The sequence below is a fragment of the Micropterus salmoides genome, unplaced genomic scaffold (assembly GCF_014851395.1).
Source record: "Micropterus salmoides isolate LMB-PRFRI ecotype aquatic unplaced genomic scaffold, ASM1485139v1 Ms_hic_scaffold_22, whole genome shotgun sequence".
NCBI classification, from domain to species: Eukaryota; Metazoa; Chordata; class Actinopteri; order Centrarchiformes; family Centrarchidae; genus Micropterus; species Micropterus salmoides.
Window position 1 is genome coordinate 8784044 of NW_024041373.1, and position 21270 is coordinate 8805313.

Sequence of the window (21270 nt, forward strand, 5' to 3'; positions counted from 1 at the left end):
CTTTAGCTAACTCCAGAGGGGAGCAGAGCAGGGGGCCAGAGTCGGGGAGTGTGTGCGGGTGTGGATCTTCATGTGTTTGTTTGTGTGCCTATACACTCATTGTGCAAAAACCCTCGGGTATTCAATCTCCATCTGATATAATGAAAATAATACACCTTATTACCATGGAGACGCTAATCAAAACAAAAGTGTGTAATTACAGTAGATCTGCTCAGGACAATGGAGATAGTAGGAGAATAATTCTTCATACAGACGCTGAAGCATGGAGTGACCAGTTGCACCTCAACGCTCTTCTGTGTATCAAAGTGCTGCAGCTGCATGTCTGTCCAGTTTATCTGTGGATTATTGACCGGTGTTTAGAAGAATTACTGCGTCAGATAAACTTTGATGTGTTCTGATTGCTTGTATGTGATGCCAAATTCGTGCGGGTCTGCATCAAATTTAAAGGGCAAAGTTGTTGTGCACTCTCACACAAACACACATGCACACATTGATCTACTATCTTTATCCCACTCCATTTGTTGTCCCCGCTGTGTATCGATTCTGCAAACTGAGCGGAAAAACACTCTTTGCTGTCTGCACTCCAAAGGTCATAGTGAGGGGTTGACTGAGTTGGGTCTGAACTCGCTGTAATAGCGCTGAGGCGAGCACTCTGTGTCCTCAGAGTTTAAGTTGCTATCATACCTCAGCCGACCTTGAAGGGTCAGTTCACCCAAATCACACACAAAAAAACACATCTTTCCACTTACCTCTTGTGGTATTGAGATAGTTTCTGTTTTATCAGCCAACATAGTGGTGCTCAAATCATGGAACATTGCATTTGAAAAACTGGAAACAATGTGTGTTTTCTTTTCCAAAAACAGTGTCCCCGTTACTCAGAATATTCCACAGACTTCACTGTCAGCAGTTTTCTGGGGAAATATTTTTTTATTTTTTTTTTATTTATTTTTTCTTTCAATAAAAAGCAGCTCCAGTGAAAACAAATTTTTGTGATTAGGGTGAACTGACCCTTTAAACTGACCTTTAAAAATAATTATCAAAGTGAGTTCCTTAGGGTGGTGATGGAGCAGTGGATAAGAAACATGCCTTTGGTGTGAGAGACCTGGGTTCAACTCCCTACTGAGACACATCCACCAATGTATCCCTGAGCAAGACACTTAACCCCTAGTTGCTCCAGAGGCGTGCGACCTCTGACCTCTGACATAAATAGCAATTGTGAGTCACTTTGGTTGGAAGAGTGAAGTCACTTTGGATAAAAGCATCAGCTAAATGTATAAATGTAAGTTAAGTTTACTTAGTATAGCAAATTTCACAGAGCAAGGTCACAATATTAAAAATAAGACCATAAAGAAACAAAAATAAAACATAAGCAACAACAGACCCTGGAGTTAGGTAGTGTGATTAGTATTAGTCATAAGACTTAGTCAAACACACACTATGATTGGACGTCATAAACACATAATAACATCATGGGATTTACCTAAATGAAAATTATATAAATGAACAGAAACTACATTACACATGTTGACATGTGTATGTTTTGCTTCCACACACTTGGCAGCACTGTTTGACCTGCACCTGCTTCTAGAGTGCACTTCAAACAGCACACACAAACACACGCACACTATTCTTACTATGAGAACTCTTTCCGCTGGCCTCCCCCTTCCTTCACCTCTCCCTCCCTCCACTCCTCCTGTCTTGGGCTCACAGGTGTACTCTGAGTGTGTGTTTTGTGCGTGGCACTGACCTACTACGTCCAGGGTGTAAGTGTGGTTGATGGATCCAAACTCATTCTCCACCAGACAGGTGTAGTTGCCCTTGTCCGACGGCACCACGCTCTCCATGATCAGGGTCCAGTGCTGGCTACGCACCTGGGTACGAGAGGCAGGGGTTTCTTGTTACGAGTGGATGGAAACACTGATGCACACGCCAATAAACGCACCAACACAGAGAAATGCAGGTGACATTAACAGACATAAAGAGCGAGCGCTACACCAGAAAGATGACAGAGGGGATTTGGTTGGTAGAGTGAAAGACGAGAGCTGACGCAGTGTGCTGGAAAACAATATTGAGGCTGATGACTTTATTCCTGCAAATTACATAAATTGTTGGGAAAATATCCCAATATCTTTTACATTATTAGTTTTCAGTCATTTTAGGAGTTCTGAAAAGTAGATCTGGATAAAATGGAATTGGATACAATTTATACATACTTCTCTACTCATCAGTCACTGTTATCGTGGGTAGTAAACCCCATCCTTCTAGTCCAAGCACTTTTAAACACATAGTCATTCGTAATTATAGGCAAAAGTAGTTTCACCTCTGTGTGGAATCCACAGGTGTGAGCTAACAATTGTGTTTCCGTCTGCACACTGAAGAGAGACTGTAGCTACTGCTTGTACAGGCTTACATTTCACATAATGGAGAGATTATTCCACAGGGCTGGGCTCAGGTACAGCTTTTGTCCAGCATTTGTTGTCAAAAAGAAAGAAATGAGCTGCCCAAAGTGTGTCTGACAGCCTGGCTGTATCGTTTCCGTCACGTTGTAGCTGTTTTTTGTCTACCCTGTAATGAGCCTGCTGAAAGCCAAAGGGAAGCGACATTAGCGGCTACATCAACATAATCTGTTCCTAAACTTTCCTGGCAGGGAGATATGTTTCCTCATAAACCGTCAGTCATTAACCAGGAGCCTCAGATTCGTTCAGCATCACCGGATCTTTTCATAAATTAATTTCACAACTGTCTGTTCAGACTGTTATTCCACTCGATCAGTACGGCTCTAGCATATACAGTAAAGACTGCTTGTTTTGAGAGACAACGAGAGGAATTTAGGAGCAAACATAACTAAACTGTAATCCAAATAGACTCACAGTGGAGGAATTCTTCGCATTAAGACTACATGTAGCTGTTTTCAGACTTTTTTATACAAAGAGGAAATAAAACACAACCACACTCTTTACTTTCCCATGACATACAGAATCAGGTAATTTCAGAACATATAAATCAACTCAGACTGCTTGTTTCCCAAAACGGGACCCGGGCTAGAGACAATTTCACAAGTTAAACGAAGCTCTTTTGTTGGAAACAAAATACTGTCCATAGAAAGTCATACTCATTGAAGTCTACTACTGACCTAGAATTACAATGATGACCACCTTTTTTTATGCAGAATGTTATAAACAGGGAGTTAGCAAGCTCCACAGCACATCAAGCTCCTTCAGTTTAAACTTTAACCAGCAGCGTTTGTGAATCACATTTCATGACAACAGAATCACATGTTAGATTCACATACTAGTCTCTGACCGAAGCCAGTGGGACCTGTTCTCCCTGATTGAGTTACCTCAGCATTCTCAACTCATTTCAACCCTGACGCTACCTACTTTCTCTATATGTTACTGTCTGGTGGCATTTAACCCTTAAGTCCCGGGCTTAAGTTTCTAATTGTTGGGGGTAAAGAACCATTTCGAGTTACAGTGAGAGGCTCTGCAAAGTATCCTGGTGAGAGGAGGCGCACGGATGACCAATTCCAATTTCACACCAGAAACCCTGCCCTCCTTTCCTCTGTCGACTCTCCTCCCATCTCTCCAGTGAAGGGTGGAAATGGGGTGAAAGGACAGCCAGGGAATGATTGGAAGAACAAGGCTTGACGTCCCTTGTAAATACGTTCACAAAATGGCCAGATGTACTGTAGCACAGAAAGCAGTAAAAAAAGTAAGAGAAGGCAGTGAGTTGACATTTGTTATAAAAAGTATGATGTATTACTGTTTAGCCTACCTTATACCCTCCCATGCGGTCCTCTTGGCGGAAAGGCCTGCTGTTTTTAAGCCAGCGCAGCTTGGGCTTGGGGTTGCCTCCTGCAGCACAGCGGAACTTGACTGTGTTGGCAGCTGGCACCGCATGCAGCTTCTTCTCCATCTTTGCTGACGAGGTCCAATATGGGCCGCCTACAACCAGAGAACAGTTGGTGTTCAGTCAGGGTGAGATTTCCTAATCATGTCCTCAGCATTAGCAGTTTGGCTCAAGGGCCGTGGACTGGCTGAGGCAGATATACATGGAAGCGTGACTGCAGAGGAGCCAAACCTGAACCATTCCTAACACTCCCAGAGGACCCCCCCACACACACACACCTCCTCCACCAGCAACACTGACTGACCCGCCGTCTGCCATAACACAACCCAGAGCTCCACACTCACACAGTAAAATAAGAACACACACTTTCCCTGTAGGCTCGGCGGGGTGTTGCAAAGGGGATAAAAAACATCAGCTCTGAGGGGAGAAAGTGCCTGGGCGTTGCCAAGAGGGTAACTAGACCATCACATTCAATTTCATCTCATTCCACTTAGCAGCTTTTTTTCTCCCTCCACTTCCTCCAATTACCATAGCTTCCCTGTTTATCTGCCTGTCACTTGGCTAGATATGGACGGCAGGGCCAGGGATGCTTATCACCCCTGGAAAATCATTATGTGCCATCAGGAGATAAAATGAATGTCACGTTTAACGAAGGATTTCAGGAGTTCTCCACGCTCACTTTTGTCCAGATTTTATCAATGTCAAACCATTTTTCCAACTGAAATCTGTCACCTTCTTTGTGTTTTGTCCATTCTCTGGTTCCCTCTTTTCTCCCAATTTCTGTCTCTTAGTCAGCTGGATTTTCCTCCGAGCCCCCCACCCGCCCTTTCTCTCTGCACCTGGGAGCATGATTGCCTAAGCAGATGGGGCTCAGAGGGGAAGAGGAACTCAAAAGTCAAACAACAACCCAAACGGTCTTCCACACAATCACTTCCTCTCCATATAGCCGGAGTACAAGCAACAGAGGGAATACCCACATGATAGGACCGCTACTGACTTTAGTATGACAGTCTAACTTAAGTTTACATCCCAGGAGAATATTTGCTTCCAAAACCCCCCCCCACTCTCCCGACACTCTCTATCCCTGCCTGTCCAATCTGCATACTATGAGACACCTCCCATCTTTTTCTCTGGCACGCACAACCGGACAAGTCACGCATACTTGGATAGCAAAGTCAGTAAATAGTGCTCTTCCTTCCTGAATGGATGCATATGGTAAGTGCTCAACCTATAATTAGTCATTCCCCTTTCTTCTTCTTCCTTCTCACTCTCACTATCTGTGCTTCTCTTCCTGCATCTTCTCACCTCTCAGTCCCCTCCTTTTCTCTCCATTCACTCTTCCTGTCATCACTCCGTCCGGTCAGACAGAGACAGATTAGGTGGAGACTGGCCTATTGCGAGGCCGTCTTTCCGAAACGACCTCTGACCTCAAACTGGCAGCCGGGTCAGACGGTGAGGTTGGGACATGAAAGGTGAACAGCGCTGTTTCCCATGCTCTCCGTCCGGAGGGGCAGTACTTCAAACGAGACAACCCTCAGACTTCTCTCCAGATGAAGCCAAACTCTCCCTGGCCCAACTGCTGTAGGCTCCAGGAACCCCCGCCTCCCCCAAAGCCCCGTGCATCCGGATCCCCACTCACGGCTGTTTATCCTAAGATGGCCTGGGGTGATTTGAGGTTATCTAACTCCTGCACTATGAGTCAAGATTTTTTTTCTCTCTAAGTTCCTCCGGAAAGCTAAATCCATCAGTGACCCAAAGTTGTATTTCAACATCGACACGATTTCTCATTAAGCTGCGATATCCGCCTCTTTACCATGCATCTGTGCAAGCTGAACAAGGCAACTTTGTACAATGGATTTTAGGTGAAACAATGGAAGATTTCAAGAATACAGTTTCAAAAGAATTGGCCCTGTGAAAACCAGTGGCGTTTTCTCCCAGAAGCCAAGGGAAGCCAGGCTTCCTCTGTTTTTATCAGACTCTATTTATCATTTCAATAAAAACACATTTTTATAGTTTAGATAAATCTTATAAGCTGTTGCTGTCATCTCTTGGCCATTTCTCACTATTTTACAATAAGGGAAATAGCACCCCTCTAAATGTAATGCGTTGGACGTGTGGTGAAACACTATATTGCACCATCGTAGACTGACCTGCAGTCTGACTACGCGAGGAGGCCAGGCAGAGTTGGCATCACTTTGTGAAAAAAAATTTAATGATTAACCAATCAGATGAGGCTACTGTCATGCCACTGCCTAACTGTGATTAGTCAGCCGCTGTCTGGCTTCACACCAATCAAATCACAACATGCGATCAACGTCATTCAGATGAAATGACGGGAGCTGTTAGCAACTTCAGCTGGTGCAGTTATGGAGGGTGGAGATTTGGAGTTTTTCGTTATAATAAATAGTTTTACTAAACTACCACTACAGCAGCAACAAATCTGACCAAAAACCAACGCCAAAACTGGAGCTGGCCTGGAGAGGAAAAAGGGGTTTCGGACAGAACTGCAGCTATTTGTGCGATTTGTGATGTGGTTATATTGTTTGTTTTGCTTTGCTTGCCTGGATTTAGCTGCAAATGAATAGTCACTTGTGTACGCATAGATAATGAGCACCACAGACAGCACCTGCCACAGGTCACTGGGCCAGGTTAGGCTACCTCAATAACTGTTAATACTCTGTTGGTCTGGTACTCGGTTGTCAGTCTTAAGTGATGTTGTGTTATGAACATTTGGCCTAGCATTAAGAAGTAGTCAGACAGTCGTCTTCTGATTGAGCTTGTGAATGCTTCATTTAAAAGCAGCGGGCTATGTATGCTATCTGGGGGGAGAGAGTGACTGAGTACATCTCGCTAAATGCAACTTTTAGCGTGTGCATTGATTACAGATAGTGCTGCATCTTTAAAGTAGGATTAAATTTTGTTTAAAATTATACCCTGCACTGTAATAGCAGAATACATTAGATAATTGCCCTCATAAAAGAACATCCCCTCTCACTTGGTTTCCCCAAAAATTTACCCCACCCCACGCCACTGGTGAAAACTATATCTCCAAAATGTCAACTTTTCTTGAGCTAGAGAGACACTCTTGTTTTCAGGAGGGCAGAGAATTGAAAGAATTTTTCTGAAAATTTAAAATCACCAAATTTGGAGATGCTATGATAATGGTTATTGTGATTAGTGGTTATTGGTGAAACCTATAACTGTAGATCCTGCACATCCCTCATTTTAACATGTAAGCTGATAGACTACTCTAACCTTTAAATCCCTGAAATGATTACATATTCATTACTAAATGTGCAACAACGTTCACACCATTTATCATCAGTTATCACCTTCCTCACCCACTTAATATCAGTGAGTTGAGCTCAGACAAAAACAAAACTACTGAAATTGCTGTTGGAAATAGCCAAAAACTGCTCAAAGTTAACCCATTACCCATTGTCGATTGAGTAAATAGGTTTTCAGGGCCTTTAAAAACATTATGTCAAAACCTTTTTCTTAACTTTAGGACTTTTGTCTTGTACCCATACATCTGTATTTCCATAAACCTTTTTTCTAAAAATGATGACTTCAGACTTCTCATAAACTTCTCATAAACTTACAACTTTATTCTCATGTGACTTTTTCCCCACAATATTATGACTTTATTTCAGAAATCTCTCATTTGTTTTCCAACAGTGGCCATAATCCTTAATAACTTAAAGTTGCACCCTGGAGACCCTAGTTGAGTTTATTTATTAAATAGATTGATGGATTTTTTTCACTTCATAGGAGATGTCCTGTCCTGTCAGTACCTCAGAAAAGAGCTTTTTCATTAACAGGAGACAAACTGTTCTGTCTGATCTGTGCACGACTGCTTTAGCTGCATGCAAGTGTTCTGTCACTTTAATTATGCTGGGGAGATGGATCCATTCTTCCATGAAAATCCTGATAGCTGCGATTTTAACTAAAAGGGAGGCACAATGACAATGAGTGAGACACAATGAGACACAATAATGACTAAAGTCGTCAATAGGACAGGGGAAAGCAAAACTCCACATGGCTCTTTAACTTCATCATGACATACCCTCCACCAACTACCACAGCAACCCTCACCCTTTCCCTAAACACCGCTTCCCTCACAGATCCCTGCAGAGGCTCTTCCATGTCTCCGCCAATAACGCCACCCACTGCTGATGATGGACAAACACTGCGGACTCTGTCACTATTTGACTTTTTTCCACCAGCTTATGTTGTTCAATCTTCTTTACAAAGTCAAATCAAAATGCTCTGTTTTTGCGGTGGCCTGATGCCCAACCCATTCTGAGCGATCCAGAAGAAGAAGAAAAAAGAGCCACGAATATAAAGCTACACCCCGTACTCTCCGCTCTCATTCCCTCCCACGCCTACACGCACCCTCCTCCCTCGCTCCAGTCCTCGGCCCGAGGCCAAGGCTCCACGCCATGCTCAGAGAAGTGCTGGTACTGATCCAACAAACTCCCCTTCCTCCCGCTGCCTCTTTTTCCTCTCCTCCTTTCCCCCCTTTCTTTTAATAATAATCTCGGTTTTGAATTTTCAGAAACCCACACGGCGAGAAAATGCGACTGTACTGCCAGAACAGCTTTCTCTTTGTTTTCAAATGGCTTATTACCACCAGAATGCCTGGATCTTTTCCCTTTTCCCCCCATTTCTTCCTCTTGCTGAGTTCCTCCTCTCTCCCCCCATATTTAATGGATTTCAGGCAATTACAGTCAGCCCAAAAGTGGAGGAGGAGGGCTCACTGTGAGGCACGATGCGTGTGGAGAATTTTAACAAGATGTGGAAGCCCTCATCTTTACTTCACTGAGCATTATGTGTATGTGAACGCATGCATGTGTGCACGTGGTTACAAAAACCCATTACTACCCCTGATACATGCCAACGCATAGACACACTTGGGTAGAAAACTTTCTCTTTCTCACACACATACACACACACAAACAGGCCCATCAGGTGGGTAACTGTGTCCAGATGGGCGTCTTTCATAATGGATGAGCCCAGCTGACTGGCTGGCTGGCTCCATGAGGCCTGACTACCTGAGGGACACTAGCTAAAGGAATGTGAGGAATCCCTGTATTCCTTGGAGACACACATACACACTCCAAAATCTCAAAATAAAGTATAGACCTAAACAGGATTGTTAAGACATGAGTTTTGGCGTTGCTAATTGTTGTCTCCTCCCCACTCCCAAAGAAGTGAGACCATCCACTTTCTCTACCGCCTTAATCACAATCTGAACTGTGCGAATAAAAACTGACAAAGAGAAGGAGATTATTTCACTTAGGGACTAAGTCTTTGTAAGTGTTTGGCTATCACAATCAGCATTCTTCAAACCAAGACATGGCTTAAAACAAAGGAGGTACATAAGAATTTCGGGGAGACCTGCTACTTTAAAATGCCATTTTATTTTTAAAAAATTCCAAAAATGTGCATCTTCACTGTGACAACTGCTGCTTTCACTGAAATCACAACATGCAGACCATATAAAGTGAAGGATGTTGGTGGTTATGCATTTAATATTTGAAAAAAATAGCAGCAGCTGCTAGGAGAATGGGGGGTTAAGTTCACATAGAAACGTCATTTAACAGACGAGAACAGAAAGTGGCTGTGGAGAGAAAACAAAAGTCCGATCAGTGCACCCACAGGCTTCTACCGTTAATGCTTGCTCAAAGGCTCCTTATCTGTGGGGGTTGGTGATGAAGGGTAGCGCATCATTGACTCATTCATCCCTTCTTTCATTCCTCCCATACTCACTTATCTGCTCTCCGTCCGCCCCAGTGTCCTCCGATCGCTCTGTATCGTCCTCATCATCCCCCGACGAGATGGCATCTGCACAGAGTAACCACGGTTACTGCCACACTCTCGCAACCCACATACACACCACACTACTGCATGCACAACCTTTCATGCATTCGCTTTCTCGCAAATTTGCAAACACAAAAAATAAAATGCTAGAGAGTGGGGCCCTTTTTGGATAAATCTGGTCGTGTGATGCTATAGTTTTACACACACACACACACACACACACACACACACACACTCACCCCAGAGTTATTCAGAAAGAACACAATTCCATTGGCCACATCTTCTCCATGGCCACTTCCTGGACTCTAAGCTCAGTCCAACCCTAAATCTCCACACTCCTTTTCAAATCCTGACCTGTCTTGTCCCTGACTCACCTGTGACATTCACTATGAAGCAGACCGTGTGTTTGCCCATGCTGGTGCAGGTGTACAGGCCCGAATCCTTGACCGTGGCATCACGGATCTGCAGCACCTCCTGCTCTATCAGCGTGCGGTTGTTTGTACCCAGAGAGCTGCCATCTTTGGTCCAGGTGATGGTCCCCGTCGGCGGCAGAGGGCAGCTCAGCTTCAGCACCTCCCCCGGGTGCACTGAGCACACCGTGGGCTTAGAAATTTGGTATTTGTTGGATGCGTCTGCAGAGCAAATGGGGGGGGGGGACGGATTGGAGGAGGAGGAGGAGGGTGCACAAGAAGGAGGAAAGAGAGGTGGGAGAGGAAGAAATAAGCCAAAGTTTAAGAAACAAAAACACCACATAACCCCTAATGGATGCACTTAAATCAACAGGAGGAGCAATACAGAAAAGAGTAGGCCCATTTTTGAAACCGTCTCACCAACACATCGTTACCACAAACTCCAAGTCAGTCATTTGAAATGGAGCCCTTTGAAAAGACCACTATTCTGTTATCAAGTGTGCAGTGTGATGGCGTTTATAGATTCAGAGCATGCAGTTATGGCCATAGCAGCATGTGTAGAGCAAAAAACAATTGATGCTTTGCGAGCAGGTGAGAATTAGATATCACTGTGTTGAGAGATAGCCGCTACCACCATCCATCCCTTTTAGCATAGATGCCAAGCAGCCAGCGTGTGTGGGTGAGTAGGAGCAGTACGAACAGATCTCTATAGCTTTTAAAAAAAAAAAAAAAGAAGGTAATAATAAAACTCCAGAACGTCTGCCCATCAGAGAGGAAAGCAGCCAGAAATGTCTAGGACGGAAGCGGTCGTCAGGCAGGGAAAGGGAGAGGGGGGACGGGAGAGGGGGGACGGGAGAGGGGGGACGGGAGGGTGGGGGGGTGCTCTGATTTTTGGTGTTTCTCTGATTTTGTCTGTGCACCTAAGCTTCGAAAACCTTGACCTGGCTGTAGCCTGACTCTTCTGTTTTCCATCTCTCTCTCTCTCTCTTCGTTCTCTTTCATAACACGGCCATGGAGGATCTACAGCCACTACACAGGATCTGCCGGCCAAGGCAGAGAGCAAGAAACTCTGCACGACTCCAAAGTGCATAAAACCTTCACGTCTGGGAGAAAATCCAAGTCCACCTGTGAGTGCATGCGTGTACACTGTGTCCTCTGACTTGTACAACCGCACGGAGAGAACAAGGTAAATGTCCAATATATGACGGATCCATGCAAGCTCTAGACTGTGACTGAATGTTGAGCAAAAAAGGGGGAGAACCTGCCTGAAATACAAGCCGGCTTCTGCCATACATATACTGAAGCCAATTCCAGTCACCCTGAGGCCGTTAACACACACAGAAAAACACACATTCATGCGCACATGTGTACATTCACACAGCACATAGATCTCATAGAACCATCCACACTGAGAAAAACACTGAAAGACATTCCAGATTGTCTTTATTGCAGTACAAAAATGTCCATAACTGTGCGTGTGTTTTTTTTCTCTAATGGAAAAAAACACACACAGGGGAAAGGGGCAAATAAAGAGGTATTAAAAAGATTTGAGAGAGGAAAGCTGCAACAATGGAAAAACATACAAAAAGGCCAGTGATAAAGATATATGTATTGCTTGACTGAAGGCTGATAGGTATAATTATAGAGGCAGTGGCACTCCCAGCCTTTCCTGTACATCAATACAACTTTTCAACAAGATTCCACCCTATGCCCTACGTGTGTATTAAATGTAAAGTACACACTCCCCTCGACAGGAAGGGAAAGTCATTCCGCCACAACCCAGCGGTCGAGGCATGTGTGCAAGTCTCTAAACGTTCCCCTTGGGCAAGTAGACACACACAGGTACAGTTACTGTATTGTCTTTTTTTTCTCTCTCTCTCTTTCCTTCGATCCGGAAATAATTAACTCCTCCTTTGCCCCCCAGGTCTGAGTGTGTGGTCTGATAAGAGGTGGAGCTCTTGTGCTGATTGATGGGAGCTGTCTCCGCTACCTTTTTTTACGACGTGGTTTTCCACACCGGAGGCCTCTGCCTTTGCTTTTACATTATCACCGGCTTCAGCATTTCCATTATTGTTTAATTAAGGATTTTAGAGCTTTAGAGATGTCATAACTACCAGGACACAAAGCAGTGTAGTGTATGGGAAGCCAGCAGGTATGGACAACTTCAAGATGGTGGGCCCCCTCAATGAGGCTGATGTAGCAATGCAACACCTGGCTGAACTGTCTGTCAGCACATTGAAGAGAAAGGAAAGGCACTGCTTCATAGAAAGATGATACTCAAACAGACGTATGGATGTGTGTGTGTGTGTTTGTGTGTTACGCAACAAGGAGAGGTGAGGCGAAGGAGAGACTGAAGGAGGGGAGTGCAGAAGAGAGGAAAGGAATCTCTCCAAATGGTGAGTCTGATTAAGGAAAACATGCATGTGTTAGTTCTGCCTTCATTATTTTCTTATCTCTGCTGTGTCCATCTGTCCCCCTCCATCAACTCCTCCTCCTCCTGCTGCTGCTGCTGCTGCTGCTGCTGCTGCTGCTCCTTCACCTTCCCTTCAGCTTTGCCCTCTCCTTCCCCCGCTCCCAACCCCTCTGACCCTGCTGACCTAACCCTGGACTCTTCCTAAACCTGTTGACACCGGACCGCATGCCTGATTGTTCATGGGAACCTGTGTCATGTAAACATGCGCGCGCACACACACACACACACGGTGAATGCAGCAAGAACCTAAAGGAACCTTGTACACTGAGAAAAGCGAGTATACACCTTAATAAATGCATGTATCATACCGTGCACAACAGGCACACACCTTGCTCCACTTGAAGACAGTTTACAAGAGTCCAGGGACACATGCCCGTATTGAAGAGTTGAAACACTTCACTGCAGATTTTTCATCTCTGCAAAGTTTCATCCCCCTCTGCACCACAGGAGGGGGCGGGAAGCTTCTCTATCTCACAGCACTCACACTTCTGCTCAATTTCTATCAAACAGCTTTCTCCTCTTCCTTCCCTCCATCATTATCATTTTGCCTCTCTTCTGGTAAAACACATCTCCATTTCAGGAGCCATCTCTGTCTCTTTCTCTGACAGCTATCATAAGTGTCATCAGGCGTGATAGATTCACGCTGTCTACTCCTCGCTATCTCTTCGTCCTCACTCGTACCGTCTTGGCTGGCAAGAATTAATCTCGCAGCCTGAGTGTCTGAGGCAAAAACGCAGCAAGCTATTCTCATCAATGTCCCCTTGACGTCTGCTCGCCCGTCTGTCTTTCTGTCTGTCTGTCTGTCTGTCAAGCCTGTGAGAACCAAGCAGCGGCAGTGGGCGGAGTTTATTTTCTTACGTAAAGAAATCATGTTATTCATGAATTTACTTCTGCAGAGAGGCAAGTCTCTTCTCCCATCTCCTCCCTGTGGAGTTCCGCACAACAGGATAGTTGGACTAAATGTAATGACGGAGGCACACGCACACACACACACACACACACACACACACACACTGCCAAATCACATTATCTCTGCTGCTCTTCTTTTATCCCTCCTTTTTCCTTCCCTCTTTCCTCGTCACACAGTCAAATCCCAGGACTTTTCTCCCCCTTTTTGTCTCTCCCACTTTTCTGATGTCCGTGTCCTTTCACATTCAAATCCCGCCTTACTTTTTTTATTATGACAAAAGAGGCAGCTCCATGAACTGGCTCCTGCTGGCATCCATGGCAACAGCCCCTCTTGTTCGCCCACCCCTTCACCCCTCATCAAGGCATTCCCTGAACCTCACCCGACCCCTTTAACCCACTGGCCACCCCATATCTTCAAAATCTCCTTAGGTTGAAGATATAGTGAGCCTCAGAGAACAGATTCCCTCTTCTTTGCTCTGGCCTCTTGAGATTAAGCTTGAGCTCAAATTGTAAACTAAGGCTGCAAATAATAAGTATTTTCATTATCGATTAATCTGCCAATACTTTTTTAGATTAATCGTTTAGTATATGGATTGTCGTACAACGGTGATACAATGCCCGTCGCAACTTATTTGAATGTGTTGTTTTGTTCAACTAATAGTTCAAAACCCAATTGTATTCCATTTACAATTATATAAAACAGGGGAGCAGAAGATCTTCAATTTGGAGATGCCATTTGAGAAATGACTGAAATTATCACTTGATTACCAAGAATATAATTTAATTTAATTGTTATAAACACATGTTACCTTATAAGCTATACTTTTTCCCAGAAAAGTGAGCAGGCTGAGGCTCAGTGCTGATATAAGGCTGATGCAGGAATCAAATCTGTGACTTTTCAGCATGACTACTAAACAATATATACGGTTGTTGTTGTTGTAAATGAATTAATAATTGAAAATGGTAACACATCTGTGGCTTCACAGATTTTGACAAGAAATTCCTTTATGCATTTCATGATTATGTTGTTTGTTGTTTTGTTACTTGGGGAATTGCGTCACTATTCTTCAAATCAAAGGTTTTTCCTGCACCCTGTCCATGCTGGCTCAGATTTCACTCTGCCTCCTGCGGTACACCGGACAGTCCACTGAGACCCGAGGCACAAGCTGGCACAGACAGCAGCTCTTCCCAGCCTCTTATCAGACAGGTGTGAGATTGAGCGGTGGAGCGACAAGGTATTTTCTGGCACATCAGCCAAGGCAAATAACAGTACAAACACAAACACACACTCACAACCATCAACACACTCAAACCTTCAGGATTAACACCGCCAACGGCTGGCTAATAAAAGTCATTGTGTGAAGGCCGTATATTCAGCACAACTGCCCCCTGGTCACACCACCGGCTGACACGCTGTGTTTGTTTAGAGTTCAGTTCCATTGCCATCGCCACAGCCACACACACAAACACCATGCCATTAACTGACCTGCTGACACTTTTACAGCCGTACTCCTACTGTTTAGACAGCACAGTATTACAGATGGGTAATACGCCTGCACTTCCTTGAAATTCCCACCTTCACACACAGCAACACACAACTACCAACAGTCTTCTGAAAACCATGATCTTGATTAGCTGTAAATAATCGCCATGACCGCTAATGAAATAAACGCAACTGCTACTCTGATTAACATAAGCTGAATTATGTTCGTACTGCGCCCAGACGCACTTCGAGAAATAAAACTCGTCTTTTGTTGACAAGCATCCATCCTTTTCGTGTCTCCCTGAGCATGAAAGAATCCTTGAGACATAATGCAGCCTTTATTTATTTTAACCACTCAGCTGTTTTGAAGTGTTTGCCTACATGCTGATCAGAGCATTTTTAGAAGAACAGAGTTTGGCAGGGAGTACAGGAACGAACAGCCAAACCATGAGCTGACTTTTGTCAGCTGCACACACATTCAGCCTGCGTTCCAGTGTGCCTGGTGCCACACTTATTCCACATTATATGCAAAGAGGGGCCTCAACAGACCACAGAGCAGAGAAAATCTATGTTAAAGACGCACACGCACACACCTTCTGAGTTTGGTATCATTGTTATTCAGCTCAGTCAGAGTATTTTAATCACAGTGCAAACGGAGAGTGCCTGGACAAGGTAAACACTCCCATAGATACTGGTAGTAGTGGCTACAGGGATAACAATAGGCCTGTTGTGGAGGCCCTAGCCAGTGTGCATGCTCTACTTCTACTGTTACAGCAGCCACAGGTAAACAAACTAGCAAGGCCACCAGGGGTGCAGGCGTGGGCTCTATAGAGACAACATTGATATGCAATCTGATTAATACATATTACAATAATTACTGCTCCCACACACACAGGCAGCAGAGTGACCGAGGCTGCAGGGCAGAGGGGGGGTGGAAATCCTGAACATCTCTGTAGGGGGGTGTAATTAGGACAGAGAGGGCAGGACCACCCTTACAGGTGACACCAGTGCAGCCCATCGGGAGCAATGAATGGAAGGAGACCACAACAAAGTTGAGCAGTGGACACGCTGATTCAATCACACGCAGCTGCGTACAAATCTATGTTTGCCACGCGCAGGGATCAGATAAGCAGGCCAGATATTTGGGATCAGATAAGCAGGTCTGGTTCTCTGTGCCCTGTTGATCCCCCATCATGTGACCACCCCCCCACCCCCAGGTCTAGCCACTTAATCTCCAGTCACATGACTTCACCGCTGCCCAGCGCTCTGTAATCTCTCCATCTAGAGGAGAAGTCAAATATGCACAAATCCTCTTAGACCTTTCTTGGAGGATTGTATAACTCTGGAAAACTCTCCCTCTGTCCTCTCTGTGGCCATGTAGCGTAGCGTCCGGGGCCATGTGGGGCTCTGAACCCACCGGATTGGAGCCAAACGGTCTGCGACAGAACAACAAAAACATCAGCAGGAGAGGAGAGCTCAGGCGAGATAGCTAAGAATGATACCTGACCTTAGGGCAAAGGGCAAGACAAGGTACAGAGTCTATGTGTGTGTAGAGAGAGGTGGGGGCGTTGTCTTTAAAAAGGTATGTTCTGTTGTTGGCCAAACTTACAATTAGCATGCCGATTAAAGCCCGAGAACAAAGGGCTTTGGAATGTGAGTTACCATCCATCACAACAACTCTAATTAGCTGGTCTGACCAGACTCAGAGGCTGGAGACAGAAAATGGAGAAGCTTCAAAATATATAGACTGCCTTTCACTGCAAATCTGCCTATAAAAAGATGGCTTTCAAATATTTTAATTCTTAAACTTTGCCAGAAACATAGCTCCGGCAGTCGTGACTCGAAGAAACAAAGCAAAGCCCTGGACTCTGTATCCTAATTTCTCCCTTTCCTTTGTGCTTCTTCCCAGGCAAGCAGGGCATGAGAGAAATGCCAGCCTAAACACTGTCCCACCCTTCTCACAGCTCTCCCCTGTCCTCCCACACAGGGTCACAAACCTGCTTTTAACACTCAAGTAAACCCTAAATTACCAAAGACATCAGCAAGACTAATACAAAAAAGTGTGAATCACACGCCTCTCGTGAGGAAAACAAAAGGCTCGCCATGCTGAGGTTACATGTTTCCCTCCCTTTTATTTAGCTGAATCCCCCCAAAATCTTACATGAAAGTGAAGTTTAATTAGATAGAAGGGCTAACAGTTCAAGATGATGATGTAAAAATAATAGTGGACACAGTTAAAGTCATTCCCTTGTTATTTTGTTATTGTTCTAAGTTTAGTGTATGAAATGTTATAAATCTAAATATCCCTATTTTTCAGGGGGACCATCATGGATTCTAAGACCAAGAATTCTTCTAAAGAAATGATGTAAAAGTTCAACTCTAAAGTCAGGTTTAAGATGGAAAGAAACTTCACATATCGACACCTGCTCTCTTGAAAACAAATCACACAAACGGCTTTCTGCCCTGCTCCCACCCAGGCCCTTCTTTTCTGTGCCTTCCCGTCCCCTGCTGTTTACCTTCAGGTTCCAGAGTGGCCTCCTCCTCCTTGGTGGCGGTGAGGGGCGGCCGGGCCACGCTAACGGTCAGCAGGGACAGCAAGACAGCGGCCAGGAGCCAGGCCCACGAGGCCATCCCGTTAGTGGGGGCCAGCGCTCCCCATACCCCCCTTCTCCACCTCCCCCTGGACACTGATCCCATCAGAGGGGGTCCGCCCAACCATCAACTGCTGCCGGGTCGGCCTGTCACTCAGTGGAATTCACCCAATCACCTGGGCTGTGAGGTGGACGAGAGAGATGGCAAGAGAGGAGGAAGGGAAGGCGGTGGCGTAGTGTTGATTGAAAAGGGAGAAGGAAGTGTGAACAGAAAGGCAGTAAGAAGAGGAAAAAATAGAGAAAATATGTTAGTGTGGAATAATTACTGGCACTTCAAATAACTTGTTTCTGTCCCATTTTCCTCTTTTCGCCAGACAGAAAAATGAAGCAAGAGAAAGCAACAAAGACACAGTGTTTCAAAATGCTGTCAAACAAGACATGCCACAAACATACCGAAGCTGTGAGGCACACACAACCACCCTGCATCTATTTTTACATCTATAATTAAATACAATTAAATACTTTTAAAAGAAGCCAATTCAGGTACATTGTAGCTCTGTAGGTCCCAGTATTTCCCTGAGTCACTCAACTTTTGTAAGTTAATTAAAATGTAATTTCACGAAAATCTGTTTTTTACACCCATGTAGCCTAATCTCCTCTATCATTTTAACAGACTTATTCAAATTAATAATAAAATCTATTCTTGATGAGTCACAATGTGTTTTAAAATCTCCCTGGCACAGGTTGGAGAACATATCAGCCAGTATGGCACCAATTTGGTTTAGTCGTTTAAAACCTGTTGCCCGCGCTGCTGCACCACTGAACTGTAGCTGTAAGGGGCTCTTACTGCGTCTCCGTGACTTGATTGTGAAACAAATATGGCTTTAATTGAAATGCAATATTGCAATATTGGGACACACACACCAATCTGTTTAGCCAGACATCTGCGGTTCAACCGCGCCGAAGTGTCTCTGGAGGTTTGGGGAAGTCACGCTTCCCTGCGCTCCTTCTGCTCCAGCTGGACGTATAGATTGGTTTTACCCGCAAAGACACATGTAGTTTGAGCCAACCTTAAAACGTGCAACCTGATTTATCGTTAATTCACACCTCAGTGGCCCCACGGGACACGCAAGGTGTACGCGCACATGACGTCGGGGTGAATCAGTGAATTTATCCCGACATCCTAACTTTATTAGGGAATTGCACCGGTTTGATTTTTTTAATTAAAGTGAATAGGTCTGCATAGAACAACTGAAACGTATGCATTATTAATGAATTGTAACCAATCAGTGCACCAATCAACCGCCGGGCTTAACGCTGAGTAGAGACCAGAATTACCCAGATAGGCTCCATTCGTTTGACATCATTTAAGAGTGTGTAGTCTAATGTTTAGGGCACCATAAAGAAAATGAATGGATTATTCTGCAGCTATCAAATTTAACCACACTGAAAGAACCGAAAGGGCAAAAGGAAAAACACGGTTTAAATAAAATCTAAACCCACAAAACTAAACAGAATTAAGATTAAAAGAGTTGATATAATTCATGAAAAAACTTTCTTTAAACACCTTGCTGACGACATGACATTTGGACACATGAGGGTAGGCTATTTGCTCCATACATGACAACCGCCTTCAATTAAACCGGGTTCGATTGAAATTTCTTGGCACTGATTGAATCCCTATTGAAATTCAAATCAGTTGGCTTTTCCACAATGGGGGCTCATTTGGAATTTCTCTGTGATTTAGGGCTCCGGGATGAAGCAGTGAAAAAACAACTGCGGTCACGGGATAATTGGCACCATAAACGCAAAGTAGAAAATTAAGCAAAGTTATAAATTACCAGGACACTTGTTAATGGGCCCTAAAGTGATGATGCAAGGTGTTGTATAGTTCTAAAATAAACACGGATAAATGCCACTGTCTTTACTTTAGTGAAGGGTGGTAGAAAACAACATATCAATAACGCGCATTGCATTATTTTGTAGGATTTAAATTTCAGAAGTTCTCACTATTACGGAGAACTTTGCACATTTTACAGACTTCTGAAAAGTCTAAACAAATGAATCATTGTTAGGAAACTGTAAATTCAACTTTAAGTGGCCAAATAATTGTCAGTTTGTCATGCAGACTCCGCTAAGAAAACAAAATAGTAGCTGCAAACCAAAAAGCGCAAAGCATTTCTACTATCACCAAGGCTGTTTGTCCTGACAGCGGAAACCTTGACAGATGAGAATCTGAGGAAGCTTTGGACGTAAACAGAAAATACTTACCAGGGAGGAATAAAATCGTGGAGATCTCTGTTTTGGCATGCACAGATAAGAGAGGAGAGAGCATGAGTTGAATCCAGAGGGAGGAATTTCTCCAACTCCTCAATGCACCAAAAAAAGAAAGAAAGAAAAATCTACGAGGCGCTGCCTTTATTTTGGTCAGTTTACTATTCCACAATCAGCCGGCATCAACTCAGATCAGAGGATATATTCCAAACGGGAGTGGCAGAGTAGTCCAATGCCATGCAAAGAAATCCGAGTTTACATGCGTTATCCTTCCAAAACAGCTCGGAAAACCATACCGCGTTCCCCCAGAAACTTTCCTCCCCGTCACCAAGTTTCTTTTAGGGCGCAAATCATGTCCAGTGTTCCCGAGCAGCGCACTTGTCAACTAAATATAAAGTTTGCAGCTACAAAAGGAGGTGCAACGGTGTTTGAAAGGTACAAGAGGATAGTTGTCCGATGCAAAATGTCATAAAATCCATCAGTGTGCGTTCCCCTGGTGAAAAGAGCGTCTCTTTCTATTCTTCCGCCGACGGTCCTCGCAATGTTTCTCAAACGCTTTGTCAGGTTTACTAGGTTTTTTCTCCTCCTTACGTCTCCACACACTGCCCTCCTCCACTCCAGTGGGTGTCATTCCCCCCCAAGCACCCTCAGTGTAATTCGAGCCGCTTCCTGGCCACAGTGCCTTTGGGCCCTGCCTTCCTCCGCCCATCAAACTGCAGCGCTGCCTGCCTGCCCTGCGCTCAACTTGCTCAAACTGGCTCCAATGCAATGCAAGGGGGCCCCTGTCAGACCGCAGTAACAACGCCCCTCAGTGGCCAAGGCATGACATCTACTGGAGGAGACCCACACATACACAGACGCACAAAGCAGCCATACAGTATAGTATTTCAGAATTTTTTACATGTTGCAATGGTGGAAGAAGTATTCAGACCATTTTATTAAGTAAAAGTGTTACAGTGTAAAACATCATCTATTTCAGGAAAAATTTAAATTTAAAATTGTAAAAGGAATGAAGTATTATCACCAAACTGAACTTCAAGATTTTGCATGCTAGACATGATCAGTCAGCCAGCTTGGTGTAGCACTCTTACCGCACACCATGCTTGTGTCTTGCTCAAGGACACTACTAATTAATGTCATCTGCGTTTACAAGAAGGGCAGATGGTGACTGAAAACTATCTCTCTCAATGCAATCTATTCAACAATTTAAGCAAGGTGTCATATAATGAAACTATCAGAAGCTTCTCTGGGTTTAATAAAATGATATATCAATATCAAGATACATAATCTGATTAATTTTCATGGCTTGGGAGCACAATGGGAGTAAAATGCCAACACAATCTTTATTTGCATTTAAAGTGGAATCCACACAGACTATTTGGATAAAGAATGACTACAAACAGTGGTGGAATGTAACATTTGGAGGTAGTTGGGTGTTTCTGGTTGATGCTACTTTAC

The 21270-nt window shown here is 44.3% G+C and overlaps 1 protein-coding gene across 5 annotated transcripts in view; it reads right to left on the reverse strand.

The window, feature by feature from the left end:
- The window catches only part of fgfr2 (fibroblast growth factor receptor 2), a 40763-nt gene extending 20289 nt beyond the window's left edge, over nucleotides 1–20474 (reverse strand). Inside the window, exons 1-6 of one of the 5 annotated variants that reach the window (XM_038736871.1) lie at nucleotides 19810–20474; nucleotides 17464–17719; nucleotides 10047–10304; nucleotides 9622–9696; nucleotides 3775–3944; nucleotides 1748–1871 (exon numbers count right to left, since the gene is read on the reverse strand). In XM_038736871.1, the coding sequence (XP_038592799.1) occupies nucleotides 1748–1871; nucleotides 3775–3944; nucleotides 9622–9696; nucleotides 10047–10304; nucleotides 17464–17644 (808 nt within the window). In that variant the 5' untranslated portion in view covers nucleotides 17645–17719; nucleotides 19810–20474. The remainder of the gene's footprint in view (nucleotides 1–1747; nucleotides 1872–3774; nucleotides 3945–9621; nucleotides 9697–10046; nucleotides 10305–17463; nucleotides 17720–19809) is intronic. The other 4 variants (XM_038736872.1, XM_038736870.1, XM_038736873.1 and 1 more) reach the window with 4 other exon arrangements.
- Between the last annotated feature and the right edge of the window lie 796 nt (nucleotides 20475–21270).